At 39.9% G+C, this 15,413-nt stretch overlaps 1 protein-coding gene across 3 annotated transcripts in view; it reads left to right on the forward strand.

Moving 5' to 3' along the window:
- The window catches only part of SLC16A12 (solute carrier family 16 member 12), a 95,385-nt gene extending 82,943 nt beyond the window's left edge, over window positions 1-12,442 (forward strand). Inside the window, exons 5-8 of one of the 3 annotated variants that reach the window (XM_057530477.1) lie at window positions 2,157-2,300; window positions 3,967-4,546; window positions 6,498-6,757; window positions 9,730-12,442. In XM_057530477.1, the coding sequence (XP_057386460.1) occupies window positions 2,157-2,300; window positions 3,967-4,546; window positions 6,498-6,757; window positions 9,730-9,992 (1,247 nt within the window). In that variant the 3' untranslated portion in view covers window positions 9,993-12,442. The remainder of the gene's footprint in view (window positions 1-2,156; window positions 2,301-3,966; window positions 4,547-6,497; window positions 6,758-9,729) is intronic. The other 2 variants (XM_057530479.1, XM_057530480.1) reach the window with 2 other exon arrangements.
- Window positions 12,443-15,413: the final 2,971 nt, after the last annotated feature.

Consider the following 15,413-nt stretch of genomic DNA (forward strand, 5'->3'; position numbering starts at 1 on the left):
TTCTGTAATTGGGTCAAATCAAAATGATCTATTTGCAGACTAGACCCATTTAATCCTTTCATTTAGATGACTCCTGAGTATTTTAGAAAACTGTTATATCTTCAGGCCATGTCTTTTTTTTTTTTTTTTTTTTTATCTTTGCCCTTTTATTTAGAGGGTAGAAGAGGGAAGAAATTTGAAAAACATACTTATACTACCGTCTCTTTTCTCATACCCTTTTCCTTACCATAAATTAAATCACCATGCACTGAATTTCAAGACCAATGCCCTATCACTAAAGCTGTCAAGTTTTGCAAATTTACACGATGACAGTTCAGTGCTCCTTGACTGGCAAACTTCTCTCTGGGTGTGGGTGTCCTGAAGCCTCCCAGATCCCTGCAGTCATACTGCTTCTCAACCACACAGTAGCTAGGTTCAGGCCATGTCTTAATGGCAAAAGAGAAATACTATATTATTTGGTATCATAAATCATGTCATCTATTCCATTCTAGGTACTGATTCATATTTATTTTTAGAAAAATGTACATAATCAGGAATTGGTTGATTTGTGCTGAAATGTATTTCCTTGGTTGGGAGGAATTTGAGTGCAATTCTAGGTTTCACGAGACGGCTAAGTTGACACTACTGATAACGCTGGAAGGTCATAAGGGATCAAAAAATCATATTTTCAGGTTTTCTTTCTAGCCTTTTTTTTTTTTAACCAGTAAGATGATCACTTGGGTTTCAGGGTCAGATGATTAGTCACAGCCTTTGTGTGGGCATGCCAAGACAGCCATGTTTATCTTTCATGGAGGATACAGGTGACTCATATCTCTCACTATTATCCTTTGGAGAATATTTATAATCCCTCAAAGAGGAATAAATGACCTTCAGTGACCACAATGGTCACAATGACCATGTGAGGCATTGAGCTAAAAGCAGCGTCATGTTAGGTGCAGAATATTTAAATTCTGCAGAATCACATCTGGGACACCCATTGGGGTCATATCTGCCCTATGATGAACAGAGAAGTGAACATTTTTCATTGAGTTTAGTATACATTTTGTCACTTTCCAATAGCCATAGCAGCATCAGTCTGGAGAATTAGATATATTTTCAGGAGATTTGCTCATTCCTATTCCCCAGAGGTTATATATGCAGCCAGCCACTATTCTAACTAGATGGGATATTAAGCTGATGACTGATTCTATCATGTACATTTGTGTCACACCCAATTTTAACCTGATTGATATAAAAATTATACTCCACAGATATCTAGAGAATTGGCTCTTCTGATCTTGTTACTAGGAGTACTGGTGTCAGCATGAATTATTCTTCAGAAAGAAATTCACATACATTCCTCACCCATCGTCTCTGCCATCAGTCTGAGAGACCCAAGGAGCCAGAATAACAGGGTGAAATAACCCTGCACTCGGTGTCAGGTTCCCTGAACTGTATAGTTCTTGGTGATCTTGGGTATGTCATATTCCCCTGAACTTCAATTTCTTTTTGGCCTCTTCCAGCTTTAGTTATTAGTCTATAAGCCTGGAAGTTGGCACAATTCTGACACATTGTTAAACCACAAATAGAGTGAGGCCAACCAAAATGTCATCATCTCATTTCCTAGATTTTCTGGGCTTTGATTTCTCATCCACAGGGTTTCCAAAAGCCCGGACACAGTGCCAGATTGTGAAATTTGTCTATGATCTCTCTCCCTGGCCTTTTCCTGCATAACACTGCTGGCCATGCCGTGTTGCCCACTTTCCTTCTCTACCATTGACCTGTCATAATTATTGTTAATTGTGTATGATCACTACTACATGAAACATACAAGGCACATCGCTGTGCAAGTGACATGTAGTTTAAAGGAGCTGCTTCGCTGTTTAAGAAACACCACATAATCCTGGGATTATGGCTGTCATAGAATGGAGATGTGCAATGAGCCGTCAAATGCCAGTCAGGAGATGTGATCCTAATTCCAGCTTTGCTACTTATTCTCTGTGGGACTATGGACAAGCCACTTCCTCTCTCCTTGGTTTCCAAATCTGTAGAATGAGTGGGGCGGGCTCGAGGCTTTGAAGATGGATCGTTCTCTGCTCTGCCAATGCAGCACCCACAGCCTTTCCACAGTGCCCTCAAGGCCTTTGTGTTGAACCTATTTATTATTGTTTTTGAAGCTCCACTTGGGAGTGTTGTCAGTAACCATTTTTCCTGTCAAGTGGGAATCATGCTGGGTGGCTTGCTTGCATCTACTGGTCTCATCCTGGGCTCATTTGCCACCAGTCTGAAGCATCTCTACCTCACTCTGGGAGTTCTTACAGGTAAGGGCACTTTGTACCACCCTTCTCACCCCACCCTATCTGGGGGTTGCCAAGCCCACCAACAGAGCAGTAATTCATAAAATATTCATTTTGTAAAATGCATAATTTATCTTAATGTCTGCCTACCTAGCAGTTAACCAAAAGGGCTAGAAATGCAATGGACTGTCGTACTGTAGTGAAAATGTATCACCACTTTAATTCAGCCACTTGACAACAGTGACTGCTGGCTTTCCCTTGGGCAGCCGTGTATGGCTGAGATTCTCCACTCAGAAGCAATATGACATTAGCCAGAGCAACATAAATTTTCGGCAATGATCATTCTCCCAACATCTTTGCCAAGACATTGAAATACTGTCTGTGGTTGACCTGAGTTGCCCCTACTTTATAGTGAATACCATTGTCCAATAAATGGGGGTGTACCATTTTAAAAAGAAAGCCCCTTGTGAATATTCTTACGTTGCACATTTTCTTTCGATGTTATGGAAGTATCTTTAGAGAATGAAGCCCATAGAAAGAGAAGCAACTGATGTGCATTCCATAAATCACACTTACAGGGACTGCATAGGATCAAGGTGGGCTTGGTTGGTGGGACTAGAGCAGCAGTTTTCTGCCCCATCACTCAGAGTGGAGGGTAACACTAAACTCTTGTCTGGGCCACAGGGGTAGCATGATCAGGCCAATAAAGGATATAATCTCATAGTAAGGTTATAAATCTAGCTCTGTCAGCTAAAAAAGGTATCTGTCCCCTGTCATCCAAAGGGCCTGACTGCTAGGGTGTCCCATCATCCCAGTTTACCAGGAACTATCCTGGTCTTGGTGCTGAAAGCCTCACATCTGGGAAACCCCTCAGTCCAGGCAAATTGGGATCATTGCTCACCCTGCTCTGCAGATGGGAACAGGAGCTGAAGGTAGTTCTCCTTTTCCTTCCTTGACATTTAAATTCCGAGTTTAAAGCCCTTCAGATTTTCTTGACTTAAAAGGAATAGAAGTGGAAAATCTTGAAGAGGCTTTCTGCTGACTTTAAGGGATATTTTCAGGTGGCTATGTGTACATGATATGTTCATGTATCAAATTGGCACAGTGTTTCCTAATATGTGAGATTACTCTGGAGCTTTCACAGGGTCACAAATGCTATTTAAACCCAAATTCTAGTGTGGTCCAGACTATCAGAGTTGTGTCTTCAGGGGCAGTGAAGAGTTGAAGTAATTCTCTGGACAATTTAAAAATACTTAAATTTTCCAGAGATAATTTAAAAATACTTAAATTATCCAGAGATAATTTAATTTATTAAAATTAATTTTAATTTATTAAAAAAGAAGTGTTGGTGGGGAGAATAAATTTCTTAGGTCAGTGTTATCCTGATTTTCTAGTTAATTCAAATTGAGCTTGTGTAATAGTTTTTAAGTTCTTCATTTTATTTTGCTTAAGTCATATTCCCTTAAGGCTTTTCTTCCCAAGAAGAAAGTCATATATATGCTATACTTTCCAAATTGTGGATGACTGGTGAGGGGAGACCCATTTTCAGCTTGGTGTAGAAAGCAGTTTTAAAGGGGTTTATTTGAAGGTCAGATTCTCTTTATTCCAAATAGTATGATTCTGAGAAATGTTCTTTCCGTAGCTGTTCATGCCGTGCCACCAGCACTCACAGAGTTCTCTTTATCCCCAGGTCTTGGATTTGCACTTTGTTACTCTCCAGCTATTGCCATGGTTGGAAAGTATTTCAGCAGACGGAAAGCCCTTGCTTATGGGATCTCCATGTCGGGAAGTGGCATTGGCATCTTCATCCTGGCTCCTGTGGTTCAGCTCCTTATTGAACAATTTTCCTGGAGGGGAGCATTACTTATCCTTGGGGGTTTCGTTTTGAATCTCTGTGTTTGCGGTGCCTTGATGCGGCCAATTACTCTTAAAGATGACCAAACAACTTCAGAGCAGAACCATGTCTGTAGAACTGAGACACAAGGCTTTCAGCGGGCGTCTCCCTCTTCGACTTGGACTAAAGAATGGGTGCAGACCTGCCTCTGTGGCTCTTTGCAGCAGGAATACAATTTTTTACTGATGTCAGACTTTGTTGTGTTGGCCATCTCTGTTCTATTTATGGCTTACGGCTGCAGCCCTCTCTTTGTGTACTTGGTGCCTTATGCTTTGAGTATCGGAGTGAGTCACCAGCAAGCTGCTTTTCTTATGTCCATACTTGGGGTGATTGACATTATTGGCAATATCACGTTCGGATGGCTAACCGACAGAAGGTAAAATCCATGAAACCGCCATTGGCTCCCCACTAGGGACTTTAAACTTTGAGTTTCCCCTCATCACCTTACCCTCTAGAATACCTAGGTCTGAATAATGTTAACAGGTTTTCGATATCTGAAGGCAACTCCCTTGTTGGTTCTTCTAGTCAGAGGTCAGCAAACTTTTCTGTAAAGGGACAGACATTAAACAGACAAAGTCACATTGGCTTTGTGGGTCGTATGATCCCAACTATCCAACTCTGCTGTTGTAACACAAAAGCAGCCATAGACAATATGTGACCAAGAGAGAGTGGCCATTTCCAATAAGACTTTATTTAATTTTAAATTAAAATTTTAATTTCTTATACAATTTTTCCCTTACAACATTTTATTGTTCTTTTGATTTTTTCCAATCATTCAAAATTGGAAAAACCATTCTCAGTTCACAGTCCAAAAAACAAGTGGTGGGCTGGATTTGGCCATAGTTTGCTGACACCTGTTCTAGATTGTTTCGGATGGTGGGTATGTATAAATGGCAGAAGCGAAGTTCTGGTGACAGATTTAATTCCATTCTAAGTCAAGTCATTCCTCCAGTGAGACAACTTTTGTTTTAGTTTCTTTTGAAACACCCCAGAGAGTGGCTGGCAATAGAGAGAAGAGCCGACTCCAGTCCAGGCAGGAGAATCAGGTCAATAATAACATGTTATCTGTAGCCACGTATTTATATTTGACAGTGCAAATAGCAAATAGTTTCATTAGGCTTCTAGGCTTAGAAACCAAAGTTATAAGAAATCTACTGAGTAGTTTCTTCAGCTAATGCTAATCTGTTTGGATTGAAGAGAGCAAACTACTCATATTCTCCTAAATGATGGACTCTTCACACTTGAGCTATGACCTGGAAGAGCTATCATCCTATGGCTTCTCACACGTTATGTCTTTGGGAACTAATCAGGATCCAACTGCCATTATCCAGCATCATGAATATAATATTTAGGATTAAATCCACATTTTTAATGGTTAAGGAGTTGGTGGGAGAGCAAAGGGTAACCATCTTTACAATCAAATCACTCAACAAGAAGCAGCCTGGTATAAGTCTGAGAGAGGGATCTCTAGTCTGAGATATACAAGACCTAAGTTCTTGTGCTGGCTCTGCCCCATATTATCCCTGTGACCTAGAGAAAATCACCTAACCCTCAGATCCTCAATGGTCTTCATCTGTAAAATGGATCAGTTCAATATTTGCCTATGGACATTATAGCATTTTGTGAGGCTTAAATGAGATTGTGGGCAGAAAAACATTTGTAAAGCATAAATTGCTGGTGCTGATGTTATACAGAGTCTTTAAAATAATAGGTATCATAGATGGGTTTGGATCTACAAAGGGAAGTGTTCATGGAAGTACCACTGGGGAGGTCTTGAAATAAGACTTAGTCCTAATACGAGACCTTCATAATCTCTGGCAAATCACCTTCATTTCTTCATATTATGGCTTCCTCTTTGTATAACCACTTGGGTTATTGAGCATATATGATGTGCTGGAGACTAACGGATGACACATCTGAAAGCATCTAACATGGTAGACTTCTAGACAATATTAGTCTCCTGACACTCTATGTGTTATTTCACAACTATCCTTGAATAACACTATGAGATAGACAGCCTCCCCATTTTATAGCTAAAGGAATTGAGGTTAGAGTTAGGCAGTTAGTAGGTGGTAGAATTGGATTCAAACTTCTATCTTTCTAATTTTAGAGCACAGGTTATTTTCTACCATACCATGCTTCCTGGGAAGATACATTCTTGCATTTGCATATACCAAAAGAAAGACAGGAAGACAACATAGAAAACACACAATGGGGAGGCCATCTCTATAAATAATTGTAGTGCTTACTGCTACCTGGGCATGGTTCTAGAGCTCTTTGATAGAACCTGTGCATACTGCACTCATTCTTGGTCTTCACATCCACAGGTGTCTGAAGAATTACCAGTATATTTGCTACCTCTTTGCCATCGGAATGGATGGGCTCTGCTACCTCTGCCTCCCAATGCTTCAAAGTCTCCCACTGCTCGTGCCTTTCGCTTGTACTTTTGGCTACTTTGATGGTGCCTATGTGACTCTGATCCCAGTAGTGACTGCAGAAATCGTGGGGACCACCTCTTTGTCATCAGCGCTTGGCGTGGTGTACTTCCTCCATGCAGTGCCGTATTTGGTGAGCCCACCCATTGCAGGTAAGTTTGCAGAGAGAACCCCCAATCACCTCTTCTCTGTCATATTGATGTAAAAACAGTGAACTCTCACACACCCATGAGGATTGGAAGTAAGTTGGGAAGGGTGAAAGAGAAAGGGATGCCAGAGCCACCAAAACATCATGGTCTAACCTACATCCTTGTTTTATAATCTTCTTCCAACTAACTGGGGGACCTTAGCATACTTGGAAAGAAAAAGTCCCAAATTAGGATCTTGATTCCATTCCACACTAATGATAGAAGCAATGGAATGAAGCAGCTGTTCAGACTTATAAATAAGTTGGGCACATTCAGAGGGAAGGCTGGCAGGAGAACAGGATTCCAGTAGGGGGGGGCGGTAGGCAGTGAGGCTGAAATGATAAAGTGCGGGTGTCATAGTGGAATGTCTTGAGTGCCAGCCGAAGGAGTGGGGCCCTATATGCTTCAGAGAATACGGCTAGTATTACAGCTTTTGGGCAAAGGGGTAGTAAAGTAAAGAGTATATTTTAGAAAACATGATCTAGCAATTGATCTGGTAACTTAGGGGAGAAACAGGATTTCATCCTAATAGTTCAAGAGCCATCTGATAAAGGCCTGAACTAGGGCTGCTGCGGCAGAAATGAGAATGAGCTCTGGGACAAGGGGGAAATTTGGGGGGAAAAAATCAACTGAATTTAGCATGTGGGGATGAAGGAGGGAAAGAAGTCCAAGATAACTTAGGAGATAATGGCATGGCTGAAAGAAATAAGGAAGTTGGAGAGAGTAGCTTTGCCAGAAAAATACTAAAAATTTAATGTTTAGACATATTCAGATATCTGAAATACCCAATAAAATGCTCAATAGCGCTGTTTAAGGATGAAATCTGAGCATTTGAGGAAGGCCAGATTTGGATATACAGATTTGGGATTCAAGATAAAGCTTCTAGAATGTTTTATAAACTGTAAAATGATATAAAAATTAAAAACATAATTAAATAAGTAATTCAACAAATATTCATTGCATGCATTAAATAATTCAACAAATATTTATTGCATGCATTAAACAAGTAATTCAACAAATCTTTATTGCCTGTGTACACCAGCACTGTGTTTGGCGCTGTCAGTTTAGCAGCAAACAGGTCAGAACCCATGCCTTCTTGCTGGGGTGTGTGGTCTAGACCAGTGTCTCTCAGAATGAGGTCTTGGGACCACCTGCATCAGAATCCCCTGGGGCCCTTGTTAGAATGCAGACTCCTTGACCCTCCCTCTGTGATCTGGACCTTTGGGGGTGAGTTCCAGGAATCTACACTCTCAGCCAGTTTTCTTGTGATGCTCCTGTACACTAAAGATTGAGAATAATTGGTCCAGATTATTACCTGCCTAAATTAAAAACGAGAGTGAAGAAATTCTCTGAAGATAGGCAGAAGAGAAATGAGCCAAACATTTGCTTAGAAGGAAGGGAGGGAATTTTTTGAAGAAGGCAGGATTTCTGCTTTAGCTGCTATTATGAATAGACAGTTTGGGTTATTTCTAAACTCCAGCAATTGCTAAAGCATCAAACCAAGGGAAACTGACTGCTTGATAGCTGCTGATGAAAATTCCTCGTCAGTTTAAACTCCATGACAAAGGACTACATGTTTACTGCTTCATTTTTGGAAAATGCCCCCAAAATGTTCCCACATCCTCCCTCCATAGCCACTTTTTTGTGTTTACCAACCTTTAGGGACAGTATAGCTCTGTTAAAAAGTCATAGGACATAAATTGGGATTCCTGGATCCTTTTTTCAAACCCTGGCCTTCATTTGGCAAATCAGACATTATACTCATTGCCAGGTACTAGAGGATTAGCGTGTGAGTTCCTTTTTAATACTTCTCTTATTTAATTACTTTTAAGATAACTCTCTACTCAATCTCTTCTGTTTTCTGCTACAAAAATGTACAAGCAAATCACATGATAACTAAAATATTGGAGAGTAGTTTGGATTGCAGGAAACTTTTTGGGGGCTTCTAACAATTTTTGCATGCCATTTTTGACTAATGGTTTTGAAGTAGGTGAGAGGAGAAATCATACACTTCTCTGGTGGATTTTCTTGGCATATAAGTAAAGTTTGGAGGAATTTTAAAAAAACCTTTTTAGAATTTGAAAAAGAACAGATACATGTATATGTATAACTGAATCACTTTGCTGTACACCTGAAATTAACACAACATTGTTAATCAACCATACTCCAATATAAAATAAAAATTTAAAAAACCTTTTTAATCACAAAATAATTTCCTGCCAAGGTCTAATTTTACCCCACTGAGTCTCTGATTATTGTGACCTATATTTTGCATATCATATACTCTGGTGCTCCTCAAAATTTAGAGCTGGAATAGATATTGTGGCTGATTTGTTGCAATAAGAGATAAAGAAAAAAAGCTGTGATTACAGAATTCTGCTTTCTGAAGTTTGCATTTTAAACTGTAAGATGGTCCAACGATCTGATTTTCAAACTGGATGGGGTACGATGACTGGATCCAACAGAAAATTTGGATTCTGCTTTATCTAGAAGCATGTTCTATTACTCAGGATAGTCAGTATATGGCTGCTGGGAATACTACTACTAGCATTCTGTACAATTACATTCTCTTAACACCCTAGATAAAGAAAGAATCCCATCATCAGTAATTTGAATGATGCTATTTTTATCTTTTCTACCGTATTTCATGGGATTAATAATAAGAATAACTAATATTTATTGTGTGAATACTAAGAGTGTGACACTTCCAAGCACTTTACATAATAACAACAATCCATTTTAGAAGTTTCCCTAGAAAATAGAATGCATTTTTCAGTTGCTGCACAATACTCTTAGGACATCTGCTTTTTGTGTCAAAATTAGAGCAGCGGTGCTAGCAATCTACTGTTATTATCCTCACAAGCTATTAGATTTGAGAGTGGGTAAATAATTGAATTTTCAACTCAACAGTATCATTTTGCTGTTGCTTGTTACAGGATGGCTTGTAGACACGACTGGCAGCTACACTGCAGCGTTTCTTCTCTGTGGATTCTCAATGATATTTAGTTCTGTGTTGCTTGGCTTTGCTAGACTTGTAAAGAAGATGAGAAAAACCCAGCTGCAGTTCCTTGCCAAAGAATCAGATCCCAAGCTGCAGCTATGGACCAATGGATCGGTGGCTTATTCTGTAGCAAGAGAATTAGATCAGAAAGATGGGGAGTCTGTGGCTATAGCAATGCTTGGTTCCAACCCCACATGATCAATGGCCTTGAGCCTGAATCTTCAGGGCTGAAAGAGGTGGGACCACTGTATTGTACATGTTTCTGAAGGATTTTATTTTGGCAGAAGTATTGCCTTCCAAGGAAATGTATCGTTTTATTAATATGTTGGTAGTGGAAAAATGGCAAATAACAAAGCAAGCTGGACTGGCTCAGAGTTTCCCCATGTGGGATTTGTACTCACAATTGAACTCACATCTTTTGGGCAATGAGCATCAGACCATGGAGAATGTTAGGACATAGCTGATATAATTCGCTGTAAATAGAGGTAATTTCAAGGCATGACCAAAGCAGATGACACTGGGCGCAGCTTTGTTTCAAATTCTCTGCCCCTCCATCTTCCCTCCTCAGTTAGAAGGTAAACAGAAACGTTGACATGTAGGTTTCTTTATGCTGTTTAGAGAAGGGGCTTCTGTATTAATCATTGCCTTTTGAAGAATCTAAAGTACTCTTCAACAACCTGTTTCAAATGCTAATGAGAAACTCCACTAGGAAGAAGGTTTGGCATCCTCACCTTCCACCACCACTGAAAGCTCTTTTCCTAAGACGAGGCACTTAACCTCCAACCAGACGCTCACCTCTGTTGCTATCACATATAATACTTACTCTAAATTGAGTAGAACACACCAAGACACATGGGCGATTTCTAAATCCTACCAGAAATGTTAACACTAATGCTTCCCTTTTTTTTTTCCTTTAGAAATAAAGCATTTATTTAAACTGTAGACAATTCCTGTTAGGAACGGAAAAATGTTGGCAGCATTCCAACTGGGCAGGAATTGAATTCTTGAATCAGCAGGTCTCTGGTGAAAGTTTTCTTTTCAGAGCAGATATTTAGGTTCGTTACCCAAAACAGGACTTGGGAGTTTTGCCTGAAAAATATTATTCTAGAGATACTCTGAAGCTGAGATTCCTTTCTCCCTGTGTTAATTTTTGTTCCAGTGTCCACTGCTATTCATCTCTTTATAGATAATCATTAGTGGACCTTTTCAGCTGAATGAGAAGACGTCAGGGGTTAACCTCAGCACCATAGCCCTCCCACAAATTGTAGCTTTGGTCAGGGGAGAGGGAGGACAAAGTTAAGAAGGCTAGTGGTGTGTTGTTTTTACAGTTGATAATCACATACCTTAACTCATTGGATTATAGCTTGCTCATTCCCAAGTACCCTACTTTCCTGTGGTGTGGGATAAAGTCTTCAGATTGAAGAGGGAGGGCATGGGGAGAGAAGAGAAAGGCCAGATCCCCCAGCCTGTCTCCGACCATTTTAAGTCCTCTGAATTATAATCCTGAATCCCAAATCATGTTGCACCTGTAACATAGGGGCAAGTTATACAATTGAAAGCGGATTTTAATTATTCAAAAATTAAAATCTGAACCTCAGGGAACTATTTTGACCCTGAAGGCCATTCAATCCACTATCCCCCAACAGATCTCACAAATGCCTTGCCAGGGATGCTGAGAGAAAAAACACAGCCATGAGGAAGATCCAGGGTTGACTAAGCACATTCAGCAAGAGTCTTTGCCTATAACTGGATTATAAATATATATATAAAATTATATATTAATACATTGCTTTCCGAATGAAATGCTGACTTGGTTTGATGGCAGAAAACTTAATATCTCATAGGTGTTTTCCAAAGAGAAAACAGGAATGTTTCCTGTTATCTTTATACTTAGTTTGAGAATTTAGTTGTGAAACCACTTCCTTTGTCATTTGCAATTTAAAAACAATATTTGGAAAATATCTGTAAACAGTCAAAGTTAAAATGAAGTTTTATGTGTTTGGAATAGCACTTTACACTAAATGTCATTTCTTGAATCTTCAAGCCTAAAGATTTTTTGAAATATAAAGAGTTATAAATATTCTTATACATATTTTTTCCTAGTGATGATCAGAGTAAAATTTTGTTTATCTGGTTCTGTGATGTAATTTCTCTAAAGTATGATAAGTATTCATGAAAAATGAGCATAGAGATCAGAGCTTTTTAAAATTTGTATAAAATATTTGTGATATTCTGCCTTTATACATGCATACATTTGTATTTTACTTTTCTTTTTGGAGTGGCATTTTTAGGAAGCCAGTAAGGAAAATGTAGATCTTAGAGGTTACCATTGTCATCGACACAAAATTTTACTGTTACGTTCCATTTGTCTATACTGTTTATTTCAGAATGGAGCAATTCATGGGAATGATGTGTTTGTTTTGTAGAATCAAGAACAAAATTGTGGTGGGATGATTTTACATCTTAAATATTTCTTTATATCACTGCAAGTTCTACTTTGAAATTGACTGAGTAGAAAAGCAAACAAAATGTGTAACTTCTGTAGATACCATTTGGCCTTTTGTTCAGATTGTGATTTCACTAATAGATTGGATATTTATGATAATATTTTCTTATTTCAAAAGCATAATAAAATGAGTTTATAGTCATGTTTGGAAAAACATTTTTCCCCTGCACAAAGGGTTTGGATTGTATTGTGAGTGGCTCTGTCTGGATTATGCCAAGATGTAACTGGCATATAAAGATGTGGTAAGTAATCAAATAATTTACGAAAAGCATAACCATTTATTGAGAACTTCCAATGTGTTAGCTACCGTGTTAAGCGCTTCCTGTGCATTGTCTTATTTAATCCCCATAATAGTCTATATTATCACCGTTTAATAGACATGGAAACTGAGGCATTAGGTCCCACGGCTTCTGACTCTGTAGTCACTGCACTCTAGTGCCTGTAGTGAATTCCTGTAAAACTAGGAAGCTGTCTGATGCTGGAGTCTGCCTCCCTCCCTTTGTACCTGCTCAGATCATCTTCTCATGTGGGTTCAAGAAACCATTTGGAAATAAGCCCTTCCTTGGGGAGATGAAACCCTTTGGGTTATGCTTCAGTCTTCCAATCAGTATAGATGGGAAGATCCTGGATTGGAAATTTCCAAGAATCTTCCCAAGAGTCTGGTTCTATCAAGACCACTACTTCCAGGCTAAGTGGCTTAATATGCTGTCTGTTGATCCAGGCTCTTCTTTGGGAGCATTTGTCAAGGGCGGGGGTGGGAGGGGCGGAATGTGGAGAACGTTGGGCAGCACGCTTTGTCCCACCTTCCGCATTACCAAAGTCACGCTTTCTCAGTCAAGAGGTGAGTTCTTTCTGAAGTGCCTATACCATTGCCCAGTGATGATGAAGATGGTAATATCTATTTGGCACTCACCTTCCTGGTCCTAATAGGTCTAATTTGGAAATTGTTTATTGAAATGAAATAGTGTGAATCCAAGGTAGATATCTGAGTTTTTCTTCTCATACTTCAAAGTTTGTCTTTTTTTTTTTTTTTAACTCCGCTGAACAATACATTTTTATACATGTTGCCAGAGCAGCTACCAGTAAGAGATGACTGAGATTTTGTCCCATTAGCACAGAGCAATATTTGGTGGGAGGAGTGGGGAAAATATTAAATAATGATAAAAAGATTGATGTTTAAAACATTTTATTATGAAACTTTCCAAACATATACAAAACCAGAAAGAAAAGTACAATGAACTTGACGTACCCATCCCCCAGCATTTATCTACCCCTTTCCCTACACCCCTGATGAAGCCAGTTGAAATATGTTGACAACACATGTCTTCCATCAGTTGTCAAGGAATAACTAAACTTGGCAAGAACATGCTAGCGGAGGTTATGGGTGGTCAGTATCACCTATCAAAGAGCCACATCATTACCTACAAAGCTGATGGGGACCCCTTGCTTGCCGCGGTCTTCCTTTGGGTGTCTGAATTGCAGGCTAAATCTCTTTCTCCTTCTTTCCCAGCCCCGATGTGGTCTATCTACCTGAAGCTTAAGGAGGTGTCAAATAAGTGAAAAGTGCTTCTGAATTCTGGGAGAGAGTGATCACTGTTACTTTCATTATTACTCTTAATTATTTAAGTGTCAGAGCCCTCTTTGAGGGGTCCAGGACCTAGGATTGGGCTAAAATTAAATACAAAGCACTTTATTGTTGAGCAGTTAATGTATGTTCCACTTAAGATTTGCACTGGCATTAAAATTAGCATTTAAAATGCAGCCCTTTTAAAGTTTTCCCATAAAACTGCTTCCATTGTGATGGCAAGTTAGGTCTTTTCCCACTGACACGGGTAAAGATGGAAGAGTTAGTGGTCCCAGTCCTAGGAAAAGTGAAGACATATCTCAGTCCCTGTTTTTTCAACGGGGCCCTGAGCAGAGTCTGAGTATGTTTCCGTGGGGAAGAAGGTCTTCATGGGGGAAAGGGATGTGGGGCTACCTGAGGTTCCCGTGGACACTGAAGGCCTCTGGATCTCTAAGTGTGTCATTCCCTGCCCAAGCAGAGGTGGAAGAATTTGGACATCAGACTCTAGTTTCTAAAGTTCAAACAGAAAGGGGAAAGCCTTTTTTAGAATCGCTGAAGTTACACACTGGAATATGGCCCATGATGTCCTGCAGGGTGTGCTCTTGCCTAACTTCCAAACCTCCTATTGGGCTACATTCTTCCCACTCACCACACTGCAGTGCCCTGTTCTATCTGTTTCCCAGGTCATTTTGCATATATGGATCCCTCGGGATACTCACTTCTCATCTTTTGGGCCACAGTTTAAATGTCACTTCCCTAGAGAGTCTGTCCTTAACCATTGCCTCCTTCTAAATCACCTATCCCACCATCACCATCCACATGACTCGTTCTCATAGCACCCTGCTCTTTCCCATCAAAGAATGTATTTTAATTACAATTGCATGTTCATGTGTGTGTTTATTTTTAAATGTCACCTCCTCCACAAAACCACAGCTTTCTGAGGATAGCGATCGTACTGACTGACTTACCACTGAGTCCAGTGCCTAATCCACAGTCACTCAATAAATACTTGGTGAATGAATGAATGAGTGAAAACAATAAGTGAGCAAATGAGAAAAAGAACGAAGGAAGTAACTGCTAAACAGAATTATAATGCAGCAAGGGTAGGGCTGACTGAAGGTCAGGTTTGCTTGAAGTCGCTCTTGCACCCGGAACGCATAGGAAATGTTAGATGTTCCCAATTCAGTGGGCCTAAATAGGACACCTGGTAAGAAGTGTCACGTAAATAGCAGGTGCTCCAGAGCACTGAGTATCATGGGGCAGGTGTGGGAAAGGGAATAAAGGTGGCAAAGAGAAGAGTTGGTAGAAATATATTAATTAAAACTCTAGATTGAGGCCTGAATGTAAAAATGATACAACTGGGTTGAACCCAGACAGACGTAATTAAATAGCTCTGTTGTGCTCAAATGGAGTGGGAGGCCTGGGCAGGAAGCACTGCCCATGCAAGGGAGCCCTGGAATATTGGGAAAAGGTGGACACAGGAGCCTTATCGTGAAAAGATGGGGTTTCAGTTACAGGGACCACACAAGCTGCTCTTACTTTACGTGAA

Source organism: Balaenoptera acutorostrata, chromosome 16, assembly GCF_949987535.1.
Source record: "Balaenoptera acutorostrata chromosome 16, mBalAcu1.1, whole genome shotgun sequence".
NCBI lineage: Eukaryota > Metazoa > Chordata > Mammalia > Artiodactyla > Balaenopteridae > Balaenoptera > Balaenoptera acutorostrata.